The 25,992-nt window shown below is 44.5% G+C and overlaps 1 protein-coding gene across 2 annotated transcripts in view; it reads right to left on the reverse strand.

Annotated features, from left to right (window-relative positions):
* DIS3L2 (DIS3 like 3'-5' exoribonuclease 2) overlaps positions 1 to 25,992 on the reverse strand; it is a 334,902-nt gene that overhangs the window by 108,547 nt on the left and 200,363 nt on the right. For both annotated transcript variants that reach the window (XM_044673271.1, XM_044673272.1), the window contains 2 exons: positions 17,124 to 17,236; positions 11,362 to 11,469 (listed from right to left, as the gene is read on the reverse strand). In XM_044673271.1, coding sequence (XP_044529206.1) covers positions 11,362 to 11,469; positions 17,124 to 17,236 — 221 coding nt within the window. The remainder of the gene's footprint in view (positions 1 to 11,361; positions 11,470 to 17,123; positions 17,237 to 25,992) is intronic.

A 25,992-nucleotide genomic window follows, 5' to 3' on the forward strand; every position in this document is an offset into this window, starting at 1 on the left:
TGCCCTCGGAGGCCTTTCCATTCCGCACCTCTGCATGCAGCAAGCATGTGCAGAGCTCTGAGGCTCTGAGGCCTGTTTTCTTCCAAGCTGACAGAGGGTCAGGATGCTCCAGGCATGTGATTACAGCGCTGAGTGCAGGAATCAATTACAACTTTCTCAGCTCTCAGCCAGGGACAACAGTTAACATGTGGAGACCTTCCAGCAGATGAGAATTTACTGAGTGTTAAAAGCCTGCCATGCTTCTCCTCTAGGCCACCTCATGGAAGCCTGCTGAACTCTAATTAGTCCATTTGAACCCTATTACTTCCAGTGGAAGTTTTTCCAAGCCTTACTGGGTCATCCTAGGTAGAACCCAAGATCTCTGCGTGTGGGTGGCTCCCGAGGACTCCTGCAGTGTCCTCATAGACGTCTTCTCCAGGGTCCTCTGCCCATTGATCCAGTCCTCAGCCTGAGAGCCGGCCTCCCAGGGGGATCCTGAGATAACCTGATCATTTCACTGTGACCTAAAGGAGAGGGGAAAGACTCCTTCCAAGAGCTCTGCAGGCCCCCGGCTCCCTGGCCACATGGTGAGAATGTCAGGCGGGGAGCTCCTAAAGCTCAGGCTTGTTCTAAAACCTTGGAAGGTTATGGAAAAGGGAGCTAGTCTTTGTGGACAGAGTTTCTAAGAAATGTGTCCCTGCCATGTGGGGAGGTTTTCTTTTCCTTCTCAAATAGGTAGAGCTAAGCCTGACAATCTTCTTTCAGGGAAGGTCAGAGAGGCCGCCCTGCTCTGGCCTCATTCCAAAAGGTGAGACTAGGAGGTTGGTCTAAGAGGAAGAGAGTTCCAGGATAGCAACCGTGGCAGGACACAAGGCCTCTGAACAGATCTGAGAAGGGCAAGGCCCAAACAAAGCTAGGGCAGGCAGCCAAAGCAGAAGGAAACAGAGACGTGAAACAAGTCACCAGGAGATCCAGAAACAATACTTCAAAAAGAAGATTCCGTCTTCCCTTTCTCCTTTTCTTAATTTCAGCATTGGGGTAACTAGGTCCCTGTCTGAAGCCAGGCCCCTCCATGCCATCCAGGTTAAATAAACAACAGTGGCATCAGCAACAGACAGCCAGGTCTGTGGGAGGCCCCTGGAGTGCAGTGTCTCCAGGTAAGACTCAGAGCACCTGGACCAGAGCCCTAGCACAGGGCAAAGCCAGGCAAATCACATATGTACAGCTTTCTGGAGAGACTTTCTGGAGAGACAACATTTTGGGAAACCATGAGAGGGCTCGGGATGACAGCCAGCCTTTTGAAGGGGTATCAGGCATGGACCTTCCAGAACTGCTGCTAGCCTGCAGGGTGCTTAACACACAATCTTGAGTAAATGAATGGTTTACAGCAACCCTGGGTTTCAAAAGGGAAGCAAACAAGGAATTAAGCCCCAGAAACAATTGAAAGCAATTTTTCCTAGTTGGAGAGAGACGGAGCAAAGTGGATACAGCACTGGGTTTGAAATCAGTAAGACTCAACGTCCTGAGTTCAAATCTGACCTCAGACACTTATTAGCTGTGTGACCCTGGGCAGGTCCCATAACCCTGTTTGTCTCCATTCTCCTCACTTGTAAAATAAGCTAAAGAAGGAGGAGGCAAACCATCTCAATACTTTGTATCTTTGCCAGGAAAACCCCAAATGGGGTCACAAAGAGATATGACAGGAAAAAAAAGGACTGAACAAATTATCATTAAATAATTTTTTTAAATAGTCATTTAAAATTATAAGATTAATCTCAACAAAAACAAAATGTTTTAAATCCAACTAATGCTCTATACCAAACTTATATTTTCACAGATTCAAGGATCTGTGATTTCCTTAGGGTACATCACCATTTCCACCAACACCAAGGCAGATGGCTTCTCCTTCCCTTCACCCCTCAGGGTGCTTGTTTCTGTGATGTCCAAGGTAGAGAAAGGTGCAAGTTAGAGCCAACGTCTGCCAAAGAGAAGTAGGTAGGGCAGCCCAAGCCCAAGCACTCAGCCCCTCTCTCAGAGATTCCCTAGGCCAAGGACACCATACTAGGTCTGGGGAATGTCGAGGAAGGCCAGGGTTAGGGATAGGATGTGTCCTGACAGAGTGTATTCTCCCCATGAAAACAAATCCCTTTTGCTATTATTGCTGCTGACATCAGGAAACAACTAGGTGGTGCAGTGGATAGAGTGCTGAATCTAGAGTCGGGAAGACTCAAGTTCCCATTTTTTCTCAGACCCTTACTAGCCATGTGACCCTGGGCAAGTCACTTAATTTCTGTTGCTACAAGTTTCCTCATAAGCTGTTGAGAGGCTCAAATGAGATAATGTTTATAAAGCATTCAGCCTAGTACCTGGCCTACAGCAGGCCCTCTATAAATGCTTGTTCCCTTCCCTTCCCTACTACCATTAATTTAAGAAAATCTAACCTGTTACCTTTTATTTGACCTTGTTAATTGAAAATACTTTTTTAAAACTCTCTTACTAAAGAACCCCTCTGGTACACCTTGTCACAGTACAACATAACCCTCTCCCCCACATTACCCCAAAGAGGTGAGGGAGGTGGTCCTCAAGGCTCACCAGTGGAGTGAAATCTCAGGCAGAAGGACCAGCCAAATGGAAAAGGCTCCAGACCAGGAGTGGAAGGCACCCCAGTGGCTGCTAAGCCTAACCTTCTCGCTTTATGGAGGGGGAAACTGAGGCCCAAGGGATGGAGTGACCTGGCCAAGAATGTGTGAGAAGTGTCAAATACTCGATCAGAACCTAGGGCCCATGCAGAAGTACCATCTCAGGCTAGCACCTCCCAAGGACTGTCTGCTCAGCTGTCAGAGGCCCCTCATTTGTGCTATGTTCCTACTACTATCTATCTATCTATCTATCTATCTATCTATCTATCTATCTATCTATCTATCTATCTATCTATCTATCTTTATCTCTCTACTATACCTATATCTATGTATAGATATAGATATATAAATGAACTCACTGATACTATTCTTTCTAACAGCAAGTGTGTTGTTTGGCAGACCCAGGCAGGTCTGCTCAAAAAGAGTTATAAAAGAAGCCAGATACCAAGCAACTACTAGCATTCTGACTTTAAACAAATCTTGTAAAATCTGTCCTCATTTTAGTTTGAAGAACTGGCAGATGTAAAAAGTTGAAGGGTTTTCACCAGAGAATTATTTCTGTCATGCAGGGGGAAATGGAAGTTCCTCCCTTTGCATTACTCAAATGTAGATTGCCAGTTTCACCTCAAATGTTTTTCAGTTGTTTGGGCAAAGCTGGGGCAGGAGTGGTTTCAGAAGGTCGTTTCCCCTCTTAGAAAGTCAAGAAGTCTCTATTGAGAATCCAAAAAAAGGGTTTTAAATGGAAAGAATCTCATATGTTTCTTACTTTGGATAAAAATGATGCAAAAGAAAGGGGGACACTTTGTACAAATGAGTTCTAATCAGGGGTTCTCAGTTGTTAATTTTTTTCAGGCCATGACCCACTTCAGTAGGGAAAAAAGACTGATAGAATGAAATGGGATTGCTTGAGGAAAATAGAAAAAAATATTTTAAAGGCTCATACATTATAACCAAAATCTAAGAGGGGGAAAAATGGAACGAGTTAACCATTAAGATGGTCTCACTGGGCCTAAAAGACATTGAGATACAACACAGATCTAAACAGTGAATTCGTGTTACTATTTGCCTACAACCCATTTCAACATTTATTATTTTTATTTTTCTTGCCAACTGTGCCAGCCTGATAGGTGTGAGTGGAACCTTGGAGTTGTTTTAATTTGCATTTCTCTATTAGTGACTTGTGCATTTTTTTCATATGGCTATTAGATATTTAGATATTAGATCATTAGATATTAGATTTCTTCCTCTGAAAACTGCTCGTTAATTATCTTTGAACGGTCATGAATTAGGGAATGGTCCTTATTCTAACAGATATGAACCAGCTCCTTCTATATCTTGGGAATGAGATCCTTACCAGAGAAACTTGGTGCAAAGATTCCCCTCCTCCCCCATTTACTTGCTTTTCTTCTCATTTTAAGCTGCATTGGTTTTGTTTGTGCTTCAATCTTGCACCTGCTATTTATTACCTATAGAAGCTTGAGCAAGTCATTTAAATTGTCAGGGCTCAGTCTCCTCATCCATAAAATTCTCTAAGTTTCTTGTCACCTCTAAATCCCATGATCCTATTATCTGTTTTATTATTCCCCAACAGCTAGAATTAAGCTTGGAACTCTCAAATTCCACCCATGTTCCATAGCATGAGTTTAACTAGGAGAGCAGAGGGAGTCCAAAACAGAGTATTCCAAGTCACTGAGAGGGAAAGAAGAGATTAAATAGGAAGAGAAGAGAGAGAAAGGAGGAGGGAGAGAGAACAAAAAGAGAACACATTAGACTCAAAAGTGTTAAGGGGTTGATCTCAGAGGTTCTGGCGAAGGTCTCTTTATCCAGAGAGAGAAGCTGGAGCTTGGGAAAATCTAGTCCTGACCCTCTAAGCATTCTAACACTGAGGGTAAAAGAAAGGCGATAACCACCATATGTGCACAAAGGAAAAGAAAATAAAAACAAGCAAAGATGTGAACCTGCAGTATGAACGAGAAACAGTTGTATATGGGGCCTAGGAGATCTGAAGCTCTTCTAGAAAAGAGGGGAACTGAATATTTAGATGAGGGAGCAGCTGTGTATCCTCCAAACACTAATGACAAAGACCACTGGGACTGTCAGGTGGGAGATCATCAAAATTACAGAACAGCAATCTCTCTGAGGAAGAACAATAAAAAAGAAGGGAGCTTCAGAGGAAGAAGAGAGGAGCACTGGTCACTGGTCACTTGGGAAGAGAAATGGAAAAATAGTTTTACAACTGAATAACAACATAAAGGTAAGCTGTCTCCCCTGGAGCACATATCCAAGACACACATCAAAGAACCTCCCAAGTCTTGTCAAAATAGGTTATTACTACCTTCATCTGGCAAATCATCTGCTGCCAAATAAACCTAGAAAGCTTTGTCGAGGAGGAAAAAGTCTTGGATAAGAATCTAACAACCTTAGGGGGCAGGTAATACGTTCATCTTGTCAAATGAAGCCAAGGAAGCCAGAAAAGAAAAGAAATACTTGAGGCACTAAGCTGGTGAAAAACATAACTGAGAAAACTGACTGGGTAAGGTGGCACAGCCACGCCATCACTGCTCCAAGGAAGCCAAGGTTGGTGGCTCTCAAGCTCAGGAGATGAGAGCTGCTGTGGGCTCAGCTCTTCCAGCATCTGCTTTAAGTCTAGCACTAACATGGTGAACGGCTGAAGGAGGGATGAACAACTAGTCCAAGTAGGAAACAGTCGTAGCTCCTATATCGACGGTAGTGAGATCAGGCCAGGCGTGGAAGCTGTACTTCTGGCCTGGGCAAGAAGAGAGAAAAACCTAGACTCCAAGGAGAGAGGGAGAAAGTGAAATTTTAATTTCTGGCCCATGGATTAAAATATAGGTAAGAAAGGCCTCTGGTCAGTAAGGTAGGGCATGCAACAAAGGCTAAGAAGGAAATATTGCCTGAAGTCTTGCAAATCTAATCAAAAGAACTTTTTTTCCCCTTTAAACCCTCACCTTCCATGTTAGAATCAATACTGTGTATTGGTTCCAAGGCAGAAGAGCAGTAAGGGCTAGGCAATAAGTGTCTTGTCTAGTAAGGAAGTGTCTGAGGCCAGGAACCTAGGTCCCCCCATTTCCAAGCCTAGCTCTCAATCCACTGAATCACCTAGCTGTCCCACAAAAGAACTTTAAAAAGGTTTAAAAAGGGGAGGGTGGAGTTATCCACATCTCTCTATTGAACTAAATACCACAGAGAAAAGCCACAAGTAGAAAGAACAGCTATTGAGATACTCAAAAGTTCACAAGAGAAAAAAATCCAAAGAAAAAATCATTATGGGGCAGCTTAGGTAACTCAGTGGATTGAGTCAGACCTAGAGATGGGAGATCATGGGTTCAAATCTGGCCTCAGATACTTCCTACTTGTGTGACCTTGGGCAAGTCACTTAACCTCAATTGCCTCACCCTTACCACTTTGAAGGGAAAATGTTATATTTAGTAATGGAAAAAAGGAGGAAACTGCTGTAACAAATTAATTTTTTTTAATTCTTTCCTTCTGTCTTAGAATCCATACTGAGTATCAGTTCCAAGGCAGAACAGTAAAAAGTAGGCAATTGGGATTAAATGATTTGCCCAGTATCAAACAAATAGGAAGCATCTGAGACCAGATTTGAACCCACGACCTCCCATCTCTAGGCCTGGCTCTATATCCATTGAGCAACCTAGCTGTCCCCTTATCTTAGACCTTGGAAAGATAGGTACAAAGCCATTCCCCAATTGACAAATAGTCAAAGGATATGAACAAGCAATTTTCAGGTGAAGAAATCAAAGCTATCAATAATCATATGAAAAAAATGTACTAAATCCTTCTTGATTAAAGAAATAGAAATTAAAATAACACTGAGGTACCACCTCACATTTATCAGATTGGTCAATATGACAGTACAGGAAAGTGATAAATGTTGGAGGAGATGTGGCAAAATTGGGACACTAAAGCATTGTTGGTGGAGTTGTGAACAGACCCAACCATTCTTAAAGGCAATTTGGAACTTTGCCCACTGCGTAACCTTTGATCCTATAATAACTTTACTAAGTCCGTATCCCAAAGAGATCGTATGAAGGGGAAAGACATACTTGTACAAAAATATTTTTAGCAGCTCTCTTTTTGGTAGCAAAAGAATTGGGGATTCAACTGAGGAATGGCTAACAAACGGTGGCATAGTTTGGTGATGGAGTCCTGTTGTGCTATAAGAAACTGATGATAAGAAAATGATAAGCGAGACAATTCCAGAAAAAGCTTTAAACCAGGAGAGCATTGTACATAGTCACAGCATTATTGTACCATATCAACTGTGAAACCTTGGCTACTCTCAGCAATGCAATGATCTGGGACAATCCTGAATCTCCAGAGAAAGAAGTGTTGGAGTGGGATGGATGCAGATTTAAGCATACTATCTTTCCCAGCAGGGTATTTATGGTTATATTTTGGGATTTTGGTTTTGTATGAGTCTGGTCTTAAAACAATGACCAATATGGAAGTCTGTTTTGCATGACAATACATGTATAATCCAGATCAAATTGCTTACCAGCTCTGAATGGGAGGACAGAAGGGAGTGAGACAGTTCAGATTTTATAATTTGGGAAAACATATGTTGAAAATTATTATCACACAGAATTGGGAAAATAAAATCCCTTTAAATAAGAACAAAAAAAGAAAAGAGATGGACAGAAGATAGAAACAAGGAAAGTACAAGAGGAGAAATACAAAAGCTTGGCCGACTTCTGTGAGAGCAAGGTCAGCCATTCTACAGCTCAGAATAATCTGAAGCTGATGAAGAAAGCAAAGGAAACTGAAGATCTCTGCAGCTTACTTTTTTTAAAAGCTGTATTGGGCAGAAAAGAAAAGTCAAAGGAGGAACCCAACTGCTCAGAATGGAGAAGATAATGTTGACTAGTGAAAGAGAAAAGAAAGAGGTTCTTCAACTTTTTCTTGCTTGTTTTCTTTCCCAAGCATGCCACAAAGAACACAATAAAAATGGAGAACACCAAATAATTAAGGAAAAAGAAAGAAAGCACTAAGCTGCCCCTAGGTAAATTCAAGTCACTTGGCTCAAATCTAGTGGATGTGATTGCTGAACCAGGGACTCTGAAAAATCACAAAGAACGGAAGAGGTATCAAATGTCTCTGTTCTCAAAAAAGAGAAAAGAAAAGATTCCCCTCGCTAGAGGCTGCCAACTTGATTTCAATTCCTGAGGAAATTCTAGAACATATGATCAGAGATGGTTAATAAAGAGCCCTGCCTTTTTCTTCTTTAAACCCTCAGCTTCCATCTTAGAATTAATACTGTGTATTGGTTCCAACACAGAAGAGTGGTAAGGGCTAGGCGATTGGGGTTAAGTGACTTGCTTAGGGTCACATAGTTAGGAAGTGTCTGAGGCCAGATTTGAACCTATGACATCCTTTCTCTAGGCCTGGCTCTCAATCTACTGAGCTACCCAGCTGCCCCCACCTTTTTTTTTTTTTTAATTAATTGCTATGCTGTCCTACCATCATCCAGTGTTGAAACACAAGAGTCGTCTTGAATTTACTTTCTCCTTCAACCCCAATTTTGCCAACCATACAGACATTTCAGTAGATCCTCCCTCTAACAATGCAGACCCCAACCCAATCAGGTCAATCCTCTTGTCCATTCCTCATGCACTGGGGCCTTCTTCTAAATCTCTTGGCTGTGGGAGAATACCAATTGAGAACCCACTGTCCACCAGTTATCCCTCCTTCACCTTTGCTATGGGACTGATTCATCTTTTCTTTTAATTCTACCTTCCTCTGATGACAGATGTCCTGCACACTTTTTATCCTGATTACTTGCTTATTTGTAATGTACTATATAGCCTGCTGACACTCTCCAGTGCCCTCAAGTTCTATCATACTAGTTACTGGGCTCTCTCTGTCTCCATAAGATGCCCAAGGCTCTTAGAACACTGCAGTTTCCCAAAGGAGATGCAGCCTACATTTGTCCTGGGCTCAGAATGGAAGAGCCCTCTCGGGAAAGGGTGGACATTCACTCTGCAACCACTGGTATCTCATGCAGAAGGCTCTGAGGTGCTGTGGGCACTGATGCAAATGAGCCCATATGGGAACCAGCTCTAAGACTAGGAATCACTCTTTATTGGGACTCTGTGCTGGGGAAAATACATTCCCTGTCTTATGCTTCACTTGACACTAGTCATCTCTCTTGGATCTTGAGGGAAATATTCATACTGTGGCAAGTGTATGGGAGATCCCTTGTTTGGGGAGAGTTTGTAAGGCAGTATTTCATCCTCCTGAATCAAATGCTTTTTGATAGTCAGCAAACTTTTAAAGTCAACAAAAAAATAAGCTTAGATCTTGTATTCCCCCTGACTTTTGGTCAATTTGGTGAATGGAAAATCATTGTCCATTGCAGAAAATAATTTGGGGAAATTAGAGCCTATTGAGGCTATAGAGAAATTTCCTGTCTCCTTATCATACCTTCACCAAGGATGCTGGCATTATGGATGTTGATTACTCCCAGAAAATGCTATGTGGATGAGAAAAGAGGCATAGAAAAGAAATGATCAATACCCCTTCCGTCCTGTTTCTGGTAATGATAAAGTTCAAGGTTTCCTTAATGTTTTGGTATACTTCCTCTTCTTTAGGTACCTTAAGAATCAACTTGAAGCCCTCAAAATCGTTCCATCTATAGCACGGACTTTCTCTATGGAAGGTCTACCCAAGTTTTTCTCATCTTTGCTTTCTTCAGTTTCATTTCCACTCTCTTAGGCTTGCATCTGGGTCTGGAGTTAGTCTGAATGGGGTAGCTCAGCCATCAGTGAGGATGAAAGGTTGATTACAAAAATCTCTACAGATCTTTTCCATTTTTCCCCTGTTTGTTATTCTCCTTCCAGTTTCACCTTTAAATGCCCTTAGGTTGACCCTTCTTCACTGAGCCTCTTGCCAAGCTTTCTTCAAGCCTGTTTTCCCTCTGCTGCTCCTTGCTGTTTAATGAAGCAATGCTACTTAGAACATTCCACCAGCCTCCTCCATGAGATTTTACAAACAACAAGCTTGTGTCCTAAGCCAGTGTTGCCCTTGGCTCCCATCACTTGCTGCTTGGCAAGGAGATCCAGTATTCATTGGCTGATGCTGTTTCTGGGCTCTTTTGGTCTCCCCATCACAGAAACTGATTTATATCGGTTAAACATCCTAGGGTTAATTTGGACTGATGGCCATACCTCCGTTCATTTCCCAGATTTCAGTGTCAACAACGTCCTTAAACAGAGCAGGTCAGAGCAGTTTTAATTGCATGTCATGCCTTTTTAAAATTTTTATTCTTTTATGCTTTTGTGCTAATTATGATCTTTCCTCTAACGAATTGGTTGAGGGTCCTACTGCAGAGACAGCTAGTATGGGAATGAGTCCTGTATTAGTAACCACTCACTTTCTGACTCTTAACATTTAGCCATCTTAATTTTTGCTGTTTCTCGTGCTCATTACTTCCAGAGTCTGACTAATTATTCCCCTGAAATTTGTCACATAACTCATATTTGAGCTTTTAAGTAGCTCTGAACCCCTGCTCTTCCATTTCTCAGGTAATGCCCAAAAGCCTGTACAGTACAGGCCACTAGAGAGTGCTACAGTACACAGAGCACCAGGCCTGGAGTCAGGGAGACCTGAGCTCAAATCTGGCCTCACGTATAAGCCATGTGATCCTGGGCACGTCATTTGACCTCTGTCTACCTCAGTTTCCTCATCTGTAAAATGGGAAAAATAACAACTCCCCAGATTGGTGTGGGATCCAATGAGATAGTATAGTTGTAAGACACGTTCTAAACCTTGACGAGTCCTACAAGTGCTCACTATTACTATCCCCACCCCCGTCGCAGTGCTCATCATCGTCACTGCATGATACTCTGAACATCATCGCTGGGGGTGGTCAGTCCTCCCCTGCTCAGTGAGGCCATGCCAGCAGTCCTAAAACACCATTTTCTGGCCATCACTTCTGTGCCCAGAAACCTGCAGAGGCATCTGGGGCGTGCGAGGCCCAGGCCTCTGTCGTGGGCCTCGGTTTGTGTTGGCTCCCGATCCTCTCTGGGTCCCCCCAGGCCTCACCTCCTCCAGGAGGCATTTCCCAACTACTCCTGCAGCGCTGATCTTCCTCTGACCACCTGACAGCCCAGAGTCCCCGCCGCTCGCCCTGCCATCCCCTGGTCTGGTCTCGGCTGAGTCCTCTCTTCCTCGGGGCCTTTGGCCACTTGATGCCCTCCTGACCATGTTTGCTAACATCCCTGGAATATGGTGAGCAAAATTGGACAGGGAAGTCCCCCACCCCATGCCGAGCTCCTAATGCCGGGGTCCGGCGTGAGCTTCTCCGTCCGCCACGCCGGTACACAGTTCACATGGGTCAGTCCTGTCTCCCCAATCAGATTAGAAGCTACCCCAAGGCCCAGGCTCAGTGCAGTCCGCCAACACGAATAAAGCATGGGTTAGTGCAAGGCCTCGTGCCAGTCTCTGGGACACAAAGGTCAGAATAAGACGGTCCCTCCTCCCCGCAGGAATGCACGTAGAGAATACAGAAACGGGTACAAAGCCATCTCCAAAGAAAGGGAGTTTGGGAGTAGGGGGTCAGGGAAGGCCCTTGGGAGGTGGCAGAGGCCCTGGGCCACATCTAGTCCTTAGAATAAGAGCCCACAAAGGCACGCCAATTGGGAAGAATCCCGGGGGCATCTTCAAGCTGAATCCAGGGATCCTGTACATCTCGAGAGGCCCTTACCTTGCCTTCAGGGCTCAGCTTCCAGATGACGGAGAAGGTGAGCTTGTCGGTCATGGGGTTGAGGCTGCATAGTTCCTCACAGAGCAGTCTGGGGAGCATGGGGATGACCTGTCAAGACAGAAAAGCACAGGTAATTCCCATCCTTAGGAAGGACAAGAGACAAGTAGGAAAGAGGCAAAGCTTGGGACAGGACCTTCAGCACTGAGGATGAGGCTGCCTTTATGGGGTGCAGTATGTAATCAGAGGCCCTGGGTTCAAATCCCACCTCGGTGTGATCTTGGACAAGTGACTTAAAATAGGAGTTGGCCCAAATGGCCTCAGATATAGATTCCAGCTGTAGATCTCTGAGCTGAAGATCTCCTCACTGAAGAAACCTTGGAAAAGAAAAAGGTACTATCTGTATCTGCATCTTTTTTGGGATCCTTTCTCTGCATCAAAGAGACAACTGCTCTGGCAGCAAGAATTTATGAAGCCCATTCTGGCCTTTTCTACAATTCTTCCACCTGAACTATCCACAAGAACTTAAGAGCCTGGGCACATCATTAGCTTGGCTCAAGCCAAATCAATGTTTTGGTATCCAAATGCTTCATGATTTATCAAACCATGCTGGTTTTGTCCCAAAGGGCTACAACATGCTATCACGCCTGACAGCAGCAGAAGGCGAGTGCTCACACTCCAGGCCTGGGGATCTTCCTCTGGTGCCTGCCATAAGGGGGCACAGCTATCTACTGTCAGCAAGAGGCCTCATGCCCTAGCTTCAGTGTCTGCCTTTTTCCAACATGAGGAGTTCCAATGGCCTAACTGTGTCTTCTCAATCAGGGCTTCTGGTTGTCTTGGAAGCTCAACGACTGGCCTTCACCTGAGTGACTGATAAAACAACAAAACATCATATTTAATAAACCCTAGGCCAGATGCAGAAGGGGAATTCAAGCCTGAGAAGCCATTTTGGGCCCCCTTGGCTTTGTCTGTGGTCCATCATTTCCCTGATGTTGTGTTCACTCTGGGGAGAGATCCTCTTCAATGCCCCCAAAGACCGCCTTGGCAGTGCAAGAGGAGAGCTGGGGGCTTACTCTGAGGCAGTGCAGGAGTCCAGCATTCCTCAGCTAAGAGGCTGGGTTGTAGGAGCTAGATAACCCACTTCCCCAACACAAAGGTTGTCCAGTGTTATTCTCCACGGGGAGAAACACCTAGGCAATGGCTCACCCTTCTATAAACCCTACCTCTACTACTATGTGGCACTGACCCCTTTTGCCCAGAAAAGCTGACAGCTGCCCCAAGAAGACGCTGTCTTGTTGAACTCCAGCACCTGGCCCTGCCACCCCCATGGGTCGGCTCTCCCGTTAGAATGGAGGCTCCTTAAAGACAGGAGCTGCTTTCAATTTTGTATCTGTAGCCTCAGCTCCTAGCAAACAGGGTTCATTCAGCTGCAGTGCCTTTCCCATTAGTACTTACATTTTCCATTCCTTCCCATGTCCTTTCCATCCCAGCTTGAGAAGAATGGCCTTTTCTTAACAGCATGAAGCCTCGCCCTCTGCTCAGCTCTGGTCTCCCTACGAGTGTCCCTGAATATTTCATTTTGTCCTCCTTAAGGAGGAACTCTCAGGTAAGAAGAGCGAGAATGTCTCCCCTTCAGCAGCCCTCCCAATGCAGGGTTCCATTTGTTCTGCCCCATGTGAAAAGCCTGGAAAGAGAAAGACTGCAGCCTCAGGGGGTGCATCTCCAGAGCCAGAATGGCTTCCAAGCCAGAGAGAGAAATTGGACTCCTCCCTCTTGTGGACCGGGTCCTCCTCTTGGACAGTCTTCAAAGCTCTGAAACTGTCTCAAGGTGACACGTGCAAGTACTATTGTCCTACAAGTACCTAGTGATGGTTGTAACAACACAGGCCTGGTGATCACTCTATGCTTATACCATCTACAACAAACTTTCTAAGCATTTAATGAGATTTTTCGACAGTGTCACAAAATTTTAGTGGTGGCCCTACACGGCTTGGCGATTAGCCTCCTCTGTTATGTGTGAATTTGAGTGAATTCCCAGCACATTTCTATGCTCTCATGGTGAGCTAAAAGCATATTTAAGCTGAGTTGAGAATGAAGTTTTCATTCAAAGTGACATAAATTGTAATGAGATGAAAGATGAACTTGGTTGTTCTCCCTAATTTCAGATTTACTTGACACTGGTACATTAATAGCAAAAAGGAGAATGAAGGCTCTTTCCCCCTCTCTCTTCCCTGAGGATTCTGTCTAGGAGATACAAATGGATTCATGTCCATCAGCTTCCCTATTCTTTTGAAGCCTGGAAAAACTGGCTGGGCCATGACTGGTAGATGAGTCGGAAGAGTAAAGGAAGCAAGAGTTCTGCTCTCCTGGCCTCGCTCTCTACCTTTCTCAAAGGCAGCAAAGAGATAGGATTTCTATCTCTCTTCCTTCTCAGTCTGCAATAGTCAGGGTATCTTGTAGCAGAAGCCAGGATAGTGTCTAACAAGTCTCCCAAAGGACCCTTTCTGGGTTTTGTGGTTTCCTTGTAAGTATAGAGTATTTCAGGCCTTTTATCTTCTAAAAAGAGGTTTCCTGATACACCCTGCAGGGTGGAGAGGGAAGAAGGCAGCCTGCATGGTTTACAGACAGCCAAGTGGACTGGCCAGGTAATTTCTTCTTTAGTGTTCTCTGTAGGGCTAAGAAAGAAATTAGACCAATCCAGGTGTTTGACAATTGCTTCCAGGAGAGGGAGGATGTGCATTAACTTTCAAAGTGTGCCGAGTCAAGCTATTTGGAGAGACTGGCATAAGGTTAATCACTTAGGCAAAGAAAATACTTCTCTGGGCAGCTGCTGGGGCTACCAACAAGATTAGAAAGTCTTAGATCCGCCTCAAACCCCATCACTATCCCCCCCCCCCCCAAATCCAAACCCAGAAACATCTGCTAAAGCCACAGCAAGTGGGCTGGCCAAGTTCACCAGCAGGTTAGCCAGTATTAACCCTGTGACCAATGGGAAGGGCCACATAGGATAAGAGTCAATCATCTAAATAGGAACAAAAAGGAACACCAGGTCCACATATTTTCTTAGTGCTGCCCACAGATTCTAAAATACTCCAAGGCTCTGCGTGCTATGCCTTGACTGCTTTCTCTTGACTCCTTCCTCTAACAACTTATCTGTGCAAACTTGGAGCTGACCTGTTAGAGAGAGTGCATCCTTTTAGCCAGAGAACTTGGTTGGGTTTTCCCCTTTCTCTGGGGTGGAGGACAGCAGAGGGTGAACAATAGGGAAGAATGAAGTCGTTTACCATTCACACATTGAATGACACTTAGAGGAAATGGTCAATTCATTTTCTAGCCAACATTTCTGTTTTAAGAGTTTTCTTTTTCATATCAACACTTCCATGAATTCAAATTTTGATCAATTCTGTTACCCAGCTTGCCGTTAACAAAACACTAACATCCCTGACAACTTGCTGCTGACAGAAGTGACCATCTTTAAACTCCTTGGACTCTACATTCATACTAGCTTCCAGTCTGAATCTTTGATCTCCATTATAAAGCAACACCAATAAAATACTGTAGAGATTTATGGCCGACCTTTCCCTTGAGCTGTTTCACACCTAAAACAACACCACTGCCCAAGCCAAAAGACAGAAAGTTTACGGTTAGGTTTCAACTGTTTAGGTTTGCTCTTGCTTTTTAAACTTAATACACTCATTTTTTAAATTGACTTAAAAAAACATTTGCAATCACAGGGAACCTCCCTCCCGGCTCACGGAAGATGGTTCAGAGAAATTCCATATGAACATTTAATTGCCTTCTTAGGAAGGGTCACAGAGTTCTAAGCTAGGGTGGAAGACAGAAAATCCCACCTGGCTTTATAAACCTCCTCTTTCCCCCACACCCAATCCAAAGGAAGGCAGTTTTCAAGGAGGTTTTCATGGCCATCTTGTTTTAATTCTCCTCCTCTGCCCCCACCCTCTCTATCCTTTTAACCAGAAGGAATATACATTACCCACCAGGAGCAAAATCTTCACAAAGAGACTTCATTTAAATGTCAGCAAGAAGGATTTTGGATCTGATATCATATTCAATGTAAAAATGTCCTAATCAGTGGGGTAATTTCCCCCGTGCTGAGGCATGAGGTTTGCATTGTCACTGTCATTACCTCTGTCCCCAGGAGGTCAGCAGCTAAGATCTCATGCCTGAGAGAGACTGAATTAGGGCCACAGATGGTGGGATAGAAACCATAATAGGAATACCATAGGAGAAGTCTCTCTCTCATATACACACTGACAGGGTCACTGGGTGTGGAGAGGTTCAGAGCATATGCCACGTGAGAAAACACACTTTCCTGACGTGAGGAAAGCCACTTGCCCAGCTTCTAAAGCAGACCTTTACAGGAATAAGAAAAACAAACAAACAAACAAACAAATAGCAGAAAAGTTCCTGGGCACAGTCCTCCAAAAATCCAAAACAAAAGGAAGAAAGGTCAAAGCAGTGATCCCAATGTGCACCAATACCATCAGTTCCTGAGGCACAGTCCAGGCTGGCCACCAGAAGGAGATGTTTTAGACGTCCCTCTTCCCTAGCTTCCTACTTCTGAAGAGAAGAGCCTCAGGAACGAATCTCCCACTTCCCCCTGTCTTACTATAAGATGAAAAGGAGCCAGGAGGGAAAAATAAAGCTGTTCAAATGAATGGACCAGTAGTTTTTGTCATTCTCCTCCAGTATATCAGGCTGAAGCTCAGAAAGAAAATAATCTGACAGCACAGCCTGTGCCCCAAGTTTCTCTGACTGTGAGCAAAGCCCCAGAAACAGTGACTTCTCCAAAGGTCTCAGCTGCTACTGGTCCAAATGGGGCTGGAGAGGCAGGGCATTAGCCCTCTCTATTTCCAATGTTAGAATTGCAAAGGATCTTCACGGGCATCTAGCTAGGTCCACAGCAAAGGAAACCAGAAAAGGCCAGAGAAAGATGCTAATGGGATTCCCAAGGCAAGATGCAAGCAATTCTGACCCGGGTCACTCACCTGCACATGATGCATGTAAAGTGACCCAGGGAGTCAGCAGGAAATCTGGGACTGGCTTCCAATTCCAACTTTAATAGCACAGCCATGGGAAAGCATAGTACCAGATTCCTGGCCTGGGCTCCTGATATTTTTCTTTATCCTATGCTTTCTGAAAGAGACTCCTTCTCTTGAAATTTGAGGACAGAGGAAGGGAGGGCCATTCTTCCTTCAGTATGGAAGATGGGTAGCTCCTTCTTTCCCTTCTATTGGCATGTATTTCTAGAGGCCACAAAGAACCAAGCTATCCAGATAAGGATGGCTGTAGCAATGGAGAGAACATGCCATATGGCGTGCAGGCCCTGCAACTGAACCCCTGGCCTCCATGGGCTTTGGAGATCCTCTTATACAATGCCAAGTTGGACTCCATGGCCTCTGATTTCCCTCCAGTTCTCATTCCCAGAACTTGTAACCTTCTGATCCCCAGGGCAGACTTGACACCACCTGAGATCACAAATGCCTGGAAAGGCACACTTGCTTTCTCTCCTTCTCCCCCCGCCCCCCAACCCCCGACCGTTCCAGTGAGGTGCCCCTTTTGAACAAATGGCCCCTGATGATGCAGTGGACATAAGTCAAAGGTCAAGTGCACCCCTGGCAGGCATTCTTTATGAGGCCAGCATGGCGTTGGCTCCCCAAGGCAGCTACAAGGGAAGGGCAAGGAGGATGAGGAAAATGAACGAGAGCACCCGTCTTACCAAGCAGTGGGCGGCTGCCTCTTACCTTCTGCACCAGGTAGACACTTGTAGCTCTCTCGCTGGCCACTTTATCCAGAGCTGATCCTTCCGGAACAAAGTAGCTGACATCTGCGATGTGAACTCCCACTTCAAAGTTCCCTGAAAAGGCACAAGATTATTAGAAAGGCAGGGGCAGAGGCCCCCAGGCACTGGGCAGTGCCTGCAGCCCCTTCCTTTTCTTCTCTTCATTAACAACCCTGGATCTGTTTCTACTGCTCAGACTGAAGGGCATGACTCTCGGTTCCCCTGGGAGGGTCCTGAGAAGTTGATATGCTTTATCCCTTCTTGGCTGTGTCCCCCCTCTCGTGGCCTCTTGCCCAGACCCAGTTAGTTTGCTATGTCTCTCCATTCTCCAATCCTCTGTTCTGCAATCACCAATTCACTGTACTGAAGCGCCCCTCCAACTGCCTCAGTGTTCAAAAACCTCAGACGTTTCTCTGCTGCCCGTGTGACAAGATATGATCAGGAATTCTCGGGCCCTATTAGCACTAAACTAGAACTAGGGACTTCATAAGGGCTAACTGGTGGTTGACTAATACTCCAGCTCCAACGCCATGTCCATTCATGACCCTCCTTCCAGGTGGAAGCTGCCTTTCTTCTGTCCTCTCCTAATAATTTCTTGGTCCTTGTCCTGGGTCACTTGCCACACCCCGTCACTGACTTTGATGAGAAGCAATTAGGACCTGCTCTCTCTTCCTCATAAGAAATAAGATCATTTCTGCCCTGATGTCTATAGCCCCGACAGTGACATGCCCCATTCACTGGCAGCATTTAATCAATATTGGTTGGATACAGCAACGGAGCAGGTTTTAAAGGGCTCTCTGAGGCTGAAGAACTAGCAGTCAGTCTTCACACATCTCCTCCTGTCTGGTAGTTAGTCTGGGACACTGCCTCCCTCCCCCAACCATCACAGCATGGCAATCCAGGATCTATGACTTCGGCAGGTGAATATTCATCCCACTGGTGCTGATCGCAGCTCCTTTATGATTCAGTAAACGGGAAGTAGGGCTCTGCTGAGGCTAAAAATCCCATCCTCAACCAAGCTGACCTAGAAGGGACCTAGAAGGAACCTCTCTGGTTCTACCATCCTGAGCTGGGCCTCAAGTGGCAGAGAGAGGGTTCAGCACCAGGCCCACAGGGTGGCCCAAGACTTCCCAGACAGAAGGGGCCTGCCAGAGCTTCCATTGTCCAGTGACTAATCTTCCTCAGTCAGGTCATCTCCAGGCTCAGAGCAGAGCATCTGCCTAGCTAGTCAGCTACACCAAGGGGAGGTCTTTGGGGGCTCTCAGAAGACTCTATCATGAGATCTACCAAACCCTTTAGATGTTTGCCCTCCCAACCCTCTTCCCATGGTGGCTAGTCTTACATCAACTTGAGAAACAAATACAACAAAACCGGTTAGGTTCTAAGCATGTGACAAGCATTCAAATATGGATTTTATGCTCTCCACTCCAACCACATTCTGATGGACATGCTCATTCCTCTCAAGTCTTTCAGATGTTGCAAAAAACGGGCTATGAAAAAAGCTGAACTCCTGCCTGGGGCCCTGCTTCAGAGAGCACCCAGGGCCAGCCCCTGGCATAGAGGTCAGCTGCTTCAGTCCAAGCTGGGAACACAGCTTGGTGGCAGCGTCCTCAGGCCCCCAAATCTGCCCTCCAGCAACCAAAGAAGCTGGGCTCCACAGGCCTATAATTCCAGCCTTGGGAAGCTCAGCTTTGACTCCAGCAATAAGAAGATAAAAAGTCAGGGCTTCTTCCTTTGGAGTCACTCTTTTAATGTATTGATCAGAGGGATCAATACTAACTAAAAGAGAAGAAAGGGGCTCATTACATCATATCCACCCTAGCTGAGCAGTCATTGTGCACTTAACTCACTACACATGAACTTTCTGTCCTTAGTCAAAATTGACAAACTGACAAAGATCTCATTACAGGAGGGAAAACATGCAGAGGGCCAATCAAAACACATGGAAGAGCCTTAAATTTCACTTAGGATTCCCAGTAGAGGCCCTTAAACCAGTGGTCAGCGCTCCCCTAACTTTGGCACTTTTTATGGAAGTCCTAAGTAAATATTTTATTACATATATTTACATAATGTGAACTGGCAGCAGTCTTGGGGTAGTGACGCTGAAGGCTTAGCATGTGCTAGGGAGAGCTCTGGGATCAGTCAATACAAGAGTTCCCTGCAGCCTGATGTTTGTAAAAATGTTTTCCACTACAGAAAATTTTCATCTTCTTCTGTTGGGTCAGCTGGCATTGTGAGAGACGAGGGTCACATCTGGGCGGGCTGACCAAAGCCGACAGAGGAGGCCCTTAGCAGAAGTACTGCCAGGGTCCAGGCTATGTCAGGCAGCTCTCTTGCACAGAGCCCACCCTGGCTGCTAACCCTGACAAACTAAAACGGCTACACAAAACAGCCCAGTGGGTACCACCCTGCCAGGGAAGCTGGCCCAGCACCAACACTGTTTCCCAAATGTTCAGTGATCTCACTGATGTGGCTGCTGCCTCTGACCATGTAGTCCAGACCTGCCCATTCCTCCTCCCGTATGTAGGGTCACCACAGGGGCTGGTCCCAGCATGTGCTGAAGGCCTGCCTCACTCCTGACATCACCATCATTGCAACATGATCCCCACAGCACAGTCAACCTGGAGTGGACCTAAAAGCCCTCTAGCCCCACCTCCCATCAGAGGAAAGAATTCTTTCTAGGACCTCCCTCACTAACGGCCTCTTTCTCCACCCTGCTCTCTCTACCATGCTTCCTCTGTAGACTTCTCTGATCCTTCTAGGACCGAGAGACCAGAAGAGCAAGAAGAATCCACAGAATTCAAGCACTATGTCCCTCTAAGATGCCCAAATAGCCGCAGGGACATCTCTCTCCTTCCATCTGGGCAGCAGCTCCTCCCCTTTCAAGGGAGCCTAGCCCAACACTGGGCAGCTCTGGCAGAAACAAAGGTTTTCAGAGGTGGCGTCCAAATCTATCTTCCTTTGATCCCCTTGGTTATCAAGCTCTCTTCCTGCATCATAGCTCTTCCAACCCTTGAAAACAGCTCCAAAGCTCCCCACCCCACTCCTCCTTCAAGTCTTCTTATCTTTTCCAAATCCAATATTTCCAGATCTTCCAACTTTTCTTTTTTAAAACCCTAAACTTCCATATTAGAATCAATGTTGTGTACTGGTTCCAAGGCAGAAGAGTGGTAAGGGTTAGGCAATGGGAATTAAGTGACTTGCCCAGGAGCCAGATTTGAACCCAGGACCTCCTGTCTCTAGGCCTGGCTCCCTAGCCTACCTGGTTGCCTCCTCCAACTTCTCTTCAGGAAGCAGGTCCTCACAGTCATCTTGTCTTCCTGATGTTAAGATCCTTTCTGGACGGTCAAAACTTGGCAGCCAGAGCTGAATGCAGCACACCAGATAAGGTGTGACCAACATGGGCCCAATGAGACAACAGCAACTCTGGTCAGAACGTGGGACTACATGATGTCAATGGAGCCCAAGGGGACGTTTCCTTTTGCTGATGCTCTACCCAGGATCTGCCCTGCCCAACTCCTCCAAAATTGGAAGGGCAAGAACTCATCAAACGGGGTTGGAAATAATGGGAGACTATTTTCCTCAAGTTATTTAGAGGAAAGCACAGTACTTCAAAAATATTTGTTTTATAGAATGTCAGTTTTTTCTTTGATTGTATATATTTCATCAATTTACAATAGTTATAATTTATTCTTTTATAACTTTACAAGCTTTTATAGTCTAAACACAAAATAGTAAGTAGTAATGGATTACTTTTCTATTTTAACTATGTAATACAAATTTAAATATTAAGGACATTGTAGAAGCCACCTGTTTTCTATTAAAAATTTATAATGAAGCTTTTTTAAAACCTTGATTTCACTCTCTCTTTTCCTCCTTTTTGATTATGAATTATAAGGAAAAGCTCTCCCACCCTCACCCCAAGGTCTCAGAGAGTACTCTCCATTCTACTACCTTCAATCCTAGTCTTCATCTATCATCTCTTGCCTACCATATTCCTGCCAGAACTAGCTTTCCTGAATTCAGCTTCACCTTCTGCCCATCTGTTTTGTATAACATTGCTAGACCACTCCCTTGCTTGGAAAATCTATAAGGAACCTCTATATTGCCTTCTAAATCAATTCTAAACTTTTCTGCTTCGTTTTTTAAAAAATAAATTCATTATTTTATTCAACAAACTTTTATTATATTTTTAGTCTGCTTTCTATGGGAAAATTACTTTTCTATATAATGAAGGGATATGAAAACAATTGAAACTGAGGGACTCTGGATGTGGAATACTGCACATAACATCACCATGTGTTCTTGTGTTGATTAGTTTTGTTGAATTGTTTTTTTCTTTTCCCTTATTCTTTGTCATGAAGGATGACTCTCTTGGGGGAGGAGCAGGCACAGCAAGAGTTTAATTAATGCATTATCATCAGTCATTCAAATGCCAGGGACATAAAAACAGAAAATTACTTTTTTAATGTTTTAATGTGGCTTTTCCTTTCAAAAAGGTAGGAAGAGGGATTCTCAAAGATGTAAAAGGAGGAAAAAGAAAGTTTACTTTATATATTATTTGTGTGTGTGTGTGTGTGTGTGTGTGTGTACTTATATACAGAGAAAGGGGTTTTGGGGTTTTTTATTTGCAGTGCCAAAGAATGATAAACTAGGGCTGGGGAATGAATCTACTGGGGAATAACTGAACAAGTTATGGTGATGGGTTCCTACTGTGCTAGAAACAAAGATGAGAGGGAAAGTTTCAGAGAAATCTAGGAAGACCTGTATGAACTGATATAGAGTGAAATAAGTAGAACCAGGAGCACAATTTATACAATAGCATTATTATTATGACAAATAGCTTTGGAAGATTTTAGAACTCTGATTGATGCAGTGACTAACCATGATTCCAGAGGACTCATGATGAAACATACTATCCACCTGTAGACAGAAAGGTGTTGGACTCAGGGTATAGAGCAGTGATTCCCAAAGTGAGCACCACCGCCCCCTGGTGGGTGCTGCAGTGATCCAGAGAGGCAGTGATGGCCACAGGCGCATTTATCTTTCCTATTAATTGCTATTAGAATTTAAAAAAATTAATTTCCAGAAGGCTAAGGAATATTTTTTCTGGAAAGGGGGCGGGAGGCCAAAAAAGTTTGGGAACCACTGGTATAGTGGAGACTTTTCTGAAAATAACTGTTAGGGGAATTTGTTTTGTTTGACAAAAATGTATGGAGAGAGAGAGAGAGATAGAGATAGAGAGAGAGAGAGACAGAGAGAGACAGAGAGAGACAGAGAGAGACAGAGAGACAGAGAGACAGAGAGACAGGGTTCTTTCTCAGCATGAGGGAGAGAGAAAGTTATCTTTCATTAATTGAAAAGAATTAATTTTTTTTAAAGTGAAGGGGTTTCATTAAATAGTACAATAAAACAAGCATTTAATAAAGGAACATGTGGGTTCAGAGCTATAGAGGAGACATACAAAGTACAGATGAAGGTATGGTCCCTTATCTACTTGATCAAATGAGAGAATATTGATAAAACCTTTAGCCCAGTGCCTGGCACATAGTAAGCACTATACCTTTCCTTCTCCCTTCTCCTTTCCCTTCCTTTCCTTGGAAGCTCAACATCTAGAAGGGTCAAACATCCTAATTCTAACATATTCTAGAGGAAATGGGAGAGGGTGGCCTTGGAAATGACAAGGACAAGTTTTCCCTCAAAGACTAGAAAATTGTGAGAATATGAGGGAGTGCTGAGGAGATTGAGACATAGATTGGAAAGTGGGAACTCTTATGCCAGAGAATATGTTTTCTCCATTCTGTGTGAGATCTTACCCTCTAGAGAGGGAGAAGAGAGGGATGGTTAGGTGATTAGAAAAGAAGAAAAAAAGAGCCAATCAGGCAATAGGGAAAAAAAGATGTCTCTGAAGCAGGGAAGACCCAACTTTGCAGTTAACCCAGCCATTAGTACAGTGGTTTAACTTCCTTCAGCATCTCAGCTTTGCCTTTTATGGCATGATTTCGCAAAGATTCAGGGGATTCTTTTCTTTGATCTAGGCACAAGAATTAGTGTTTTGCAGCCAAAGATTAAAGGACACATATGCTCAGTTTCTGCCATGATAGAGGTCCCTACAGATGGTGAGGTTCTTACTTTCTGGTGCTGCACTAGTAACATTTGACTCCAGAGCACAGAGATCCTTGAGGAGATGATAGAACACCAAGGAGAGGTCAGTCTGGCAGCCCAGAGAAGAAAAACCAAGGGAGTAAAAGATGCATGCGGTCCAAATGGTGACACACAGTTGGAAGCATAATCTGGTAAGTTAGTCCATCTTTCTGTGTCCCTGGGATAGGGACCACAGAAGAAAAATCAATGAGGCCCAGAACTGACCAGGAGGAAAGGAGCCCACATAGCGTGGCACTGGCAGCCTGTAGCACACTTTCAAGAGGTCCAAGATGCTCCCTGCCATCAAAGCCCAATTGCTGAGCAGTCAGAAACTTATGATGTTGCAGTGTGGCTCATGGAGAATCATCAAAACTGTGAGTGGCTTGAAGGTTGATGGGAAGGTGCACACGGGGCACCAGCAGGCTCCAGGTCACATTAATAATGATGACTTTTATGTAAGAGGCAACATCCAACAACTAACCTCATCTAAAAAGCAGTTCTTATTAATAAAAGACATAATCAGGAACACGTTGAACTAGGAAAACTAAGTGGGCAATCACATATTGAGAGTAAGGGATAATCAATGAACAGTTTGAACATTACATGAACATTTCTGGAGGGAGGGGGGAAGGTGAGGTTGAGAGAGACAGAGAGAGACAGAGAGACAGAGACAGGCAGAGAGACACAGAGAGAGAAAGAAAGAGGGAGGGAGAAAAAGGGAGACAGAGAGAGAGAGAGAGAGAGAGAGAGAGAGAGAGAGAGAGAGAATGAGAGAACCTCTAGCAGGTTGGGTATATCTAACCTCCAGATGTGAATAGCTATGAGACCCCAGGCAAAGGCAAACTTGCATAAATACCCTGAGCCATTTCCTTGCCAATAAAATGGAAGCAATCATTCCTATAGTACCTGCCTTCTCCAAGGGCTGTCATGAGATGACAGATGTAAGGCCCCTCCTACACAGACCCAGGCTGTTCCTTCCATAAACACTTGCTGAATAGTATTGAACAATAATTGATATTTGAATAGCACAAAAGGGTTTGCAATAGACCACATGTCTACTATCTCATCTGATCCTCCTAAGCATCAGTGAGGTAGGCTCAAGAGTTTAAGTGATGTGCTCAGGGCTATACAGCAATGAAGCATCAGCTGTAGGAAGTGATCCAGGTAGTATCCCTTGATTATGAATCTAGCCTTGTTTCCATTAAACTCAACTGACTGTATAGAGCTCTTCTCTTCCACTAGATCCATGTTGACGAGCCTATGGCACATGTGCTGAAAGGGGTTGCTCCCTTCCCCCTCTCCACTGTATCTAAGGACATTTCTCCCATCACCCACCCCTCTGCCCAGCAACCCAATAGAAGTGTTTTCCTCCCTCCCCTGTCTGGAGTAAGGCGGGAGGCTCCCATGAGGTGTGAGGGTTGCAGTTTGGGAACTTGGTCTCTGAAAGGTTTGCCATCACTACACCAGGCTGTGAGAAGTGCTTTCATTTGGAGCTCCATGATGCTCCTCATCTGTGTACTCCATAAAGCGTGTGGAATGAATGAAGTACCTGGCTCAAATGAGGTCACAGACTTGTCCCCCTTGATTTCCTGACCAGTGTAGTTAGCCCTGAGTGATACTGCTACAGTAGCCAGAAGGTTCCATAGAGCCAGAGATAGATAATAGTGTTTGAAAGTGAAACTCGTGTTTGTCAGAGTCACAGAAAGAGACTCAGCCCCAGGTGAAAGAAAGAATGTCTTTGCTGGAAGCCCTGGAGTTCCAGCAGCTGAGTGGGCTTTTACTGGTGGCAGCGTACCAAGCTTGGGAAGCCGGCACTGGCATCATATTTTGGTCACATGAAATTCTGTAGCTGAAAAACAATTGGGCTCAAATCACCTTGTGGCTACACAATAAACTCCAAGTTTTAGCTAGCATCAGCAAATTCTCTCAGATTTGAATGGAAACATGGATTGGGTTGCTAGGTAAGAGGGACAACTCAAACTTTTACGTTGTCCAACTCTGTGTGGTATTTGGTTATGTAATTGCATGCAGAAGTCCATCATGGATACACCATGCAATGGCAGCTCTCCTTAGAAATGACGTGGTATTGGTTTGAGTCTATTTCATAAACTTAAAATGGTCAGGCAAGAAGAGCAAGCTGAGCATACTTCAAGCCATTCAAGAATGAGCATAGGAACCCAGCTGATTTTCTCTTCAGATCAATGAAAATGACTTCCACTTGGCATCTAGCAAAGGGTCAGGAAAGAAACCTGATTTGCAAACTCCTTCACTTGAGAGCTTCCCTTCAGGAACCACAGAGTCAACCAATCAATAAACATTTATTGAGGAAGGGGGCCTAGCAGTACCAGATATTAAACTATACTATAAAGCAGCAGTCATCAAAACAATATGGTACTGGCTAAGAGACTGAGAGGAGGATCAGTTGAATAGACTTGGGGTAAGTGACTTCAGCAAGACAGTATATGATAAACCCAAAGAGCCCAACGTTTGGGACATGAATCCACTATTTGACAAAAACTGCTGGGAAATTTGGAAAACAATATGGGAGAGATTAGGTCTAGATCAACATCTCACACCCTACACCAAGATAAATTCAGAATGGGTGAATGACTTGAATAGAAAGAGGGAAACTATAAATAAGTTAAGTGAACACAGAATAGTATACTTGTCAGTTCTCTGGGAAAGGA

Source organism: Gracilinanus agilis, chromosome 4, assembly GCF_016433145.1.
Source record: "Gracilinanus agilis isolate LMUSP501 chromosome 4, AgileGrace, whole genome shotgun sequence".
Classification (NCBI taxonomy): domain Eukaryota; kingdom Metazoa; phylum Chordata; class Mammalia; order Didelphimorphia; family Didelphidae; genus Gracilinanus; species Gracilinanus agilis.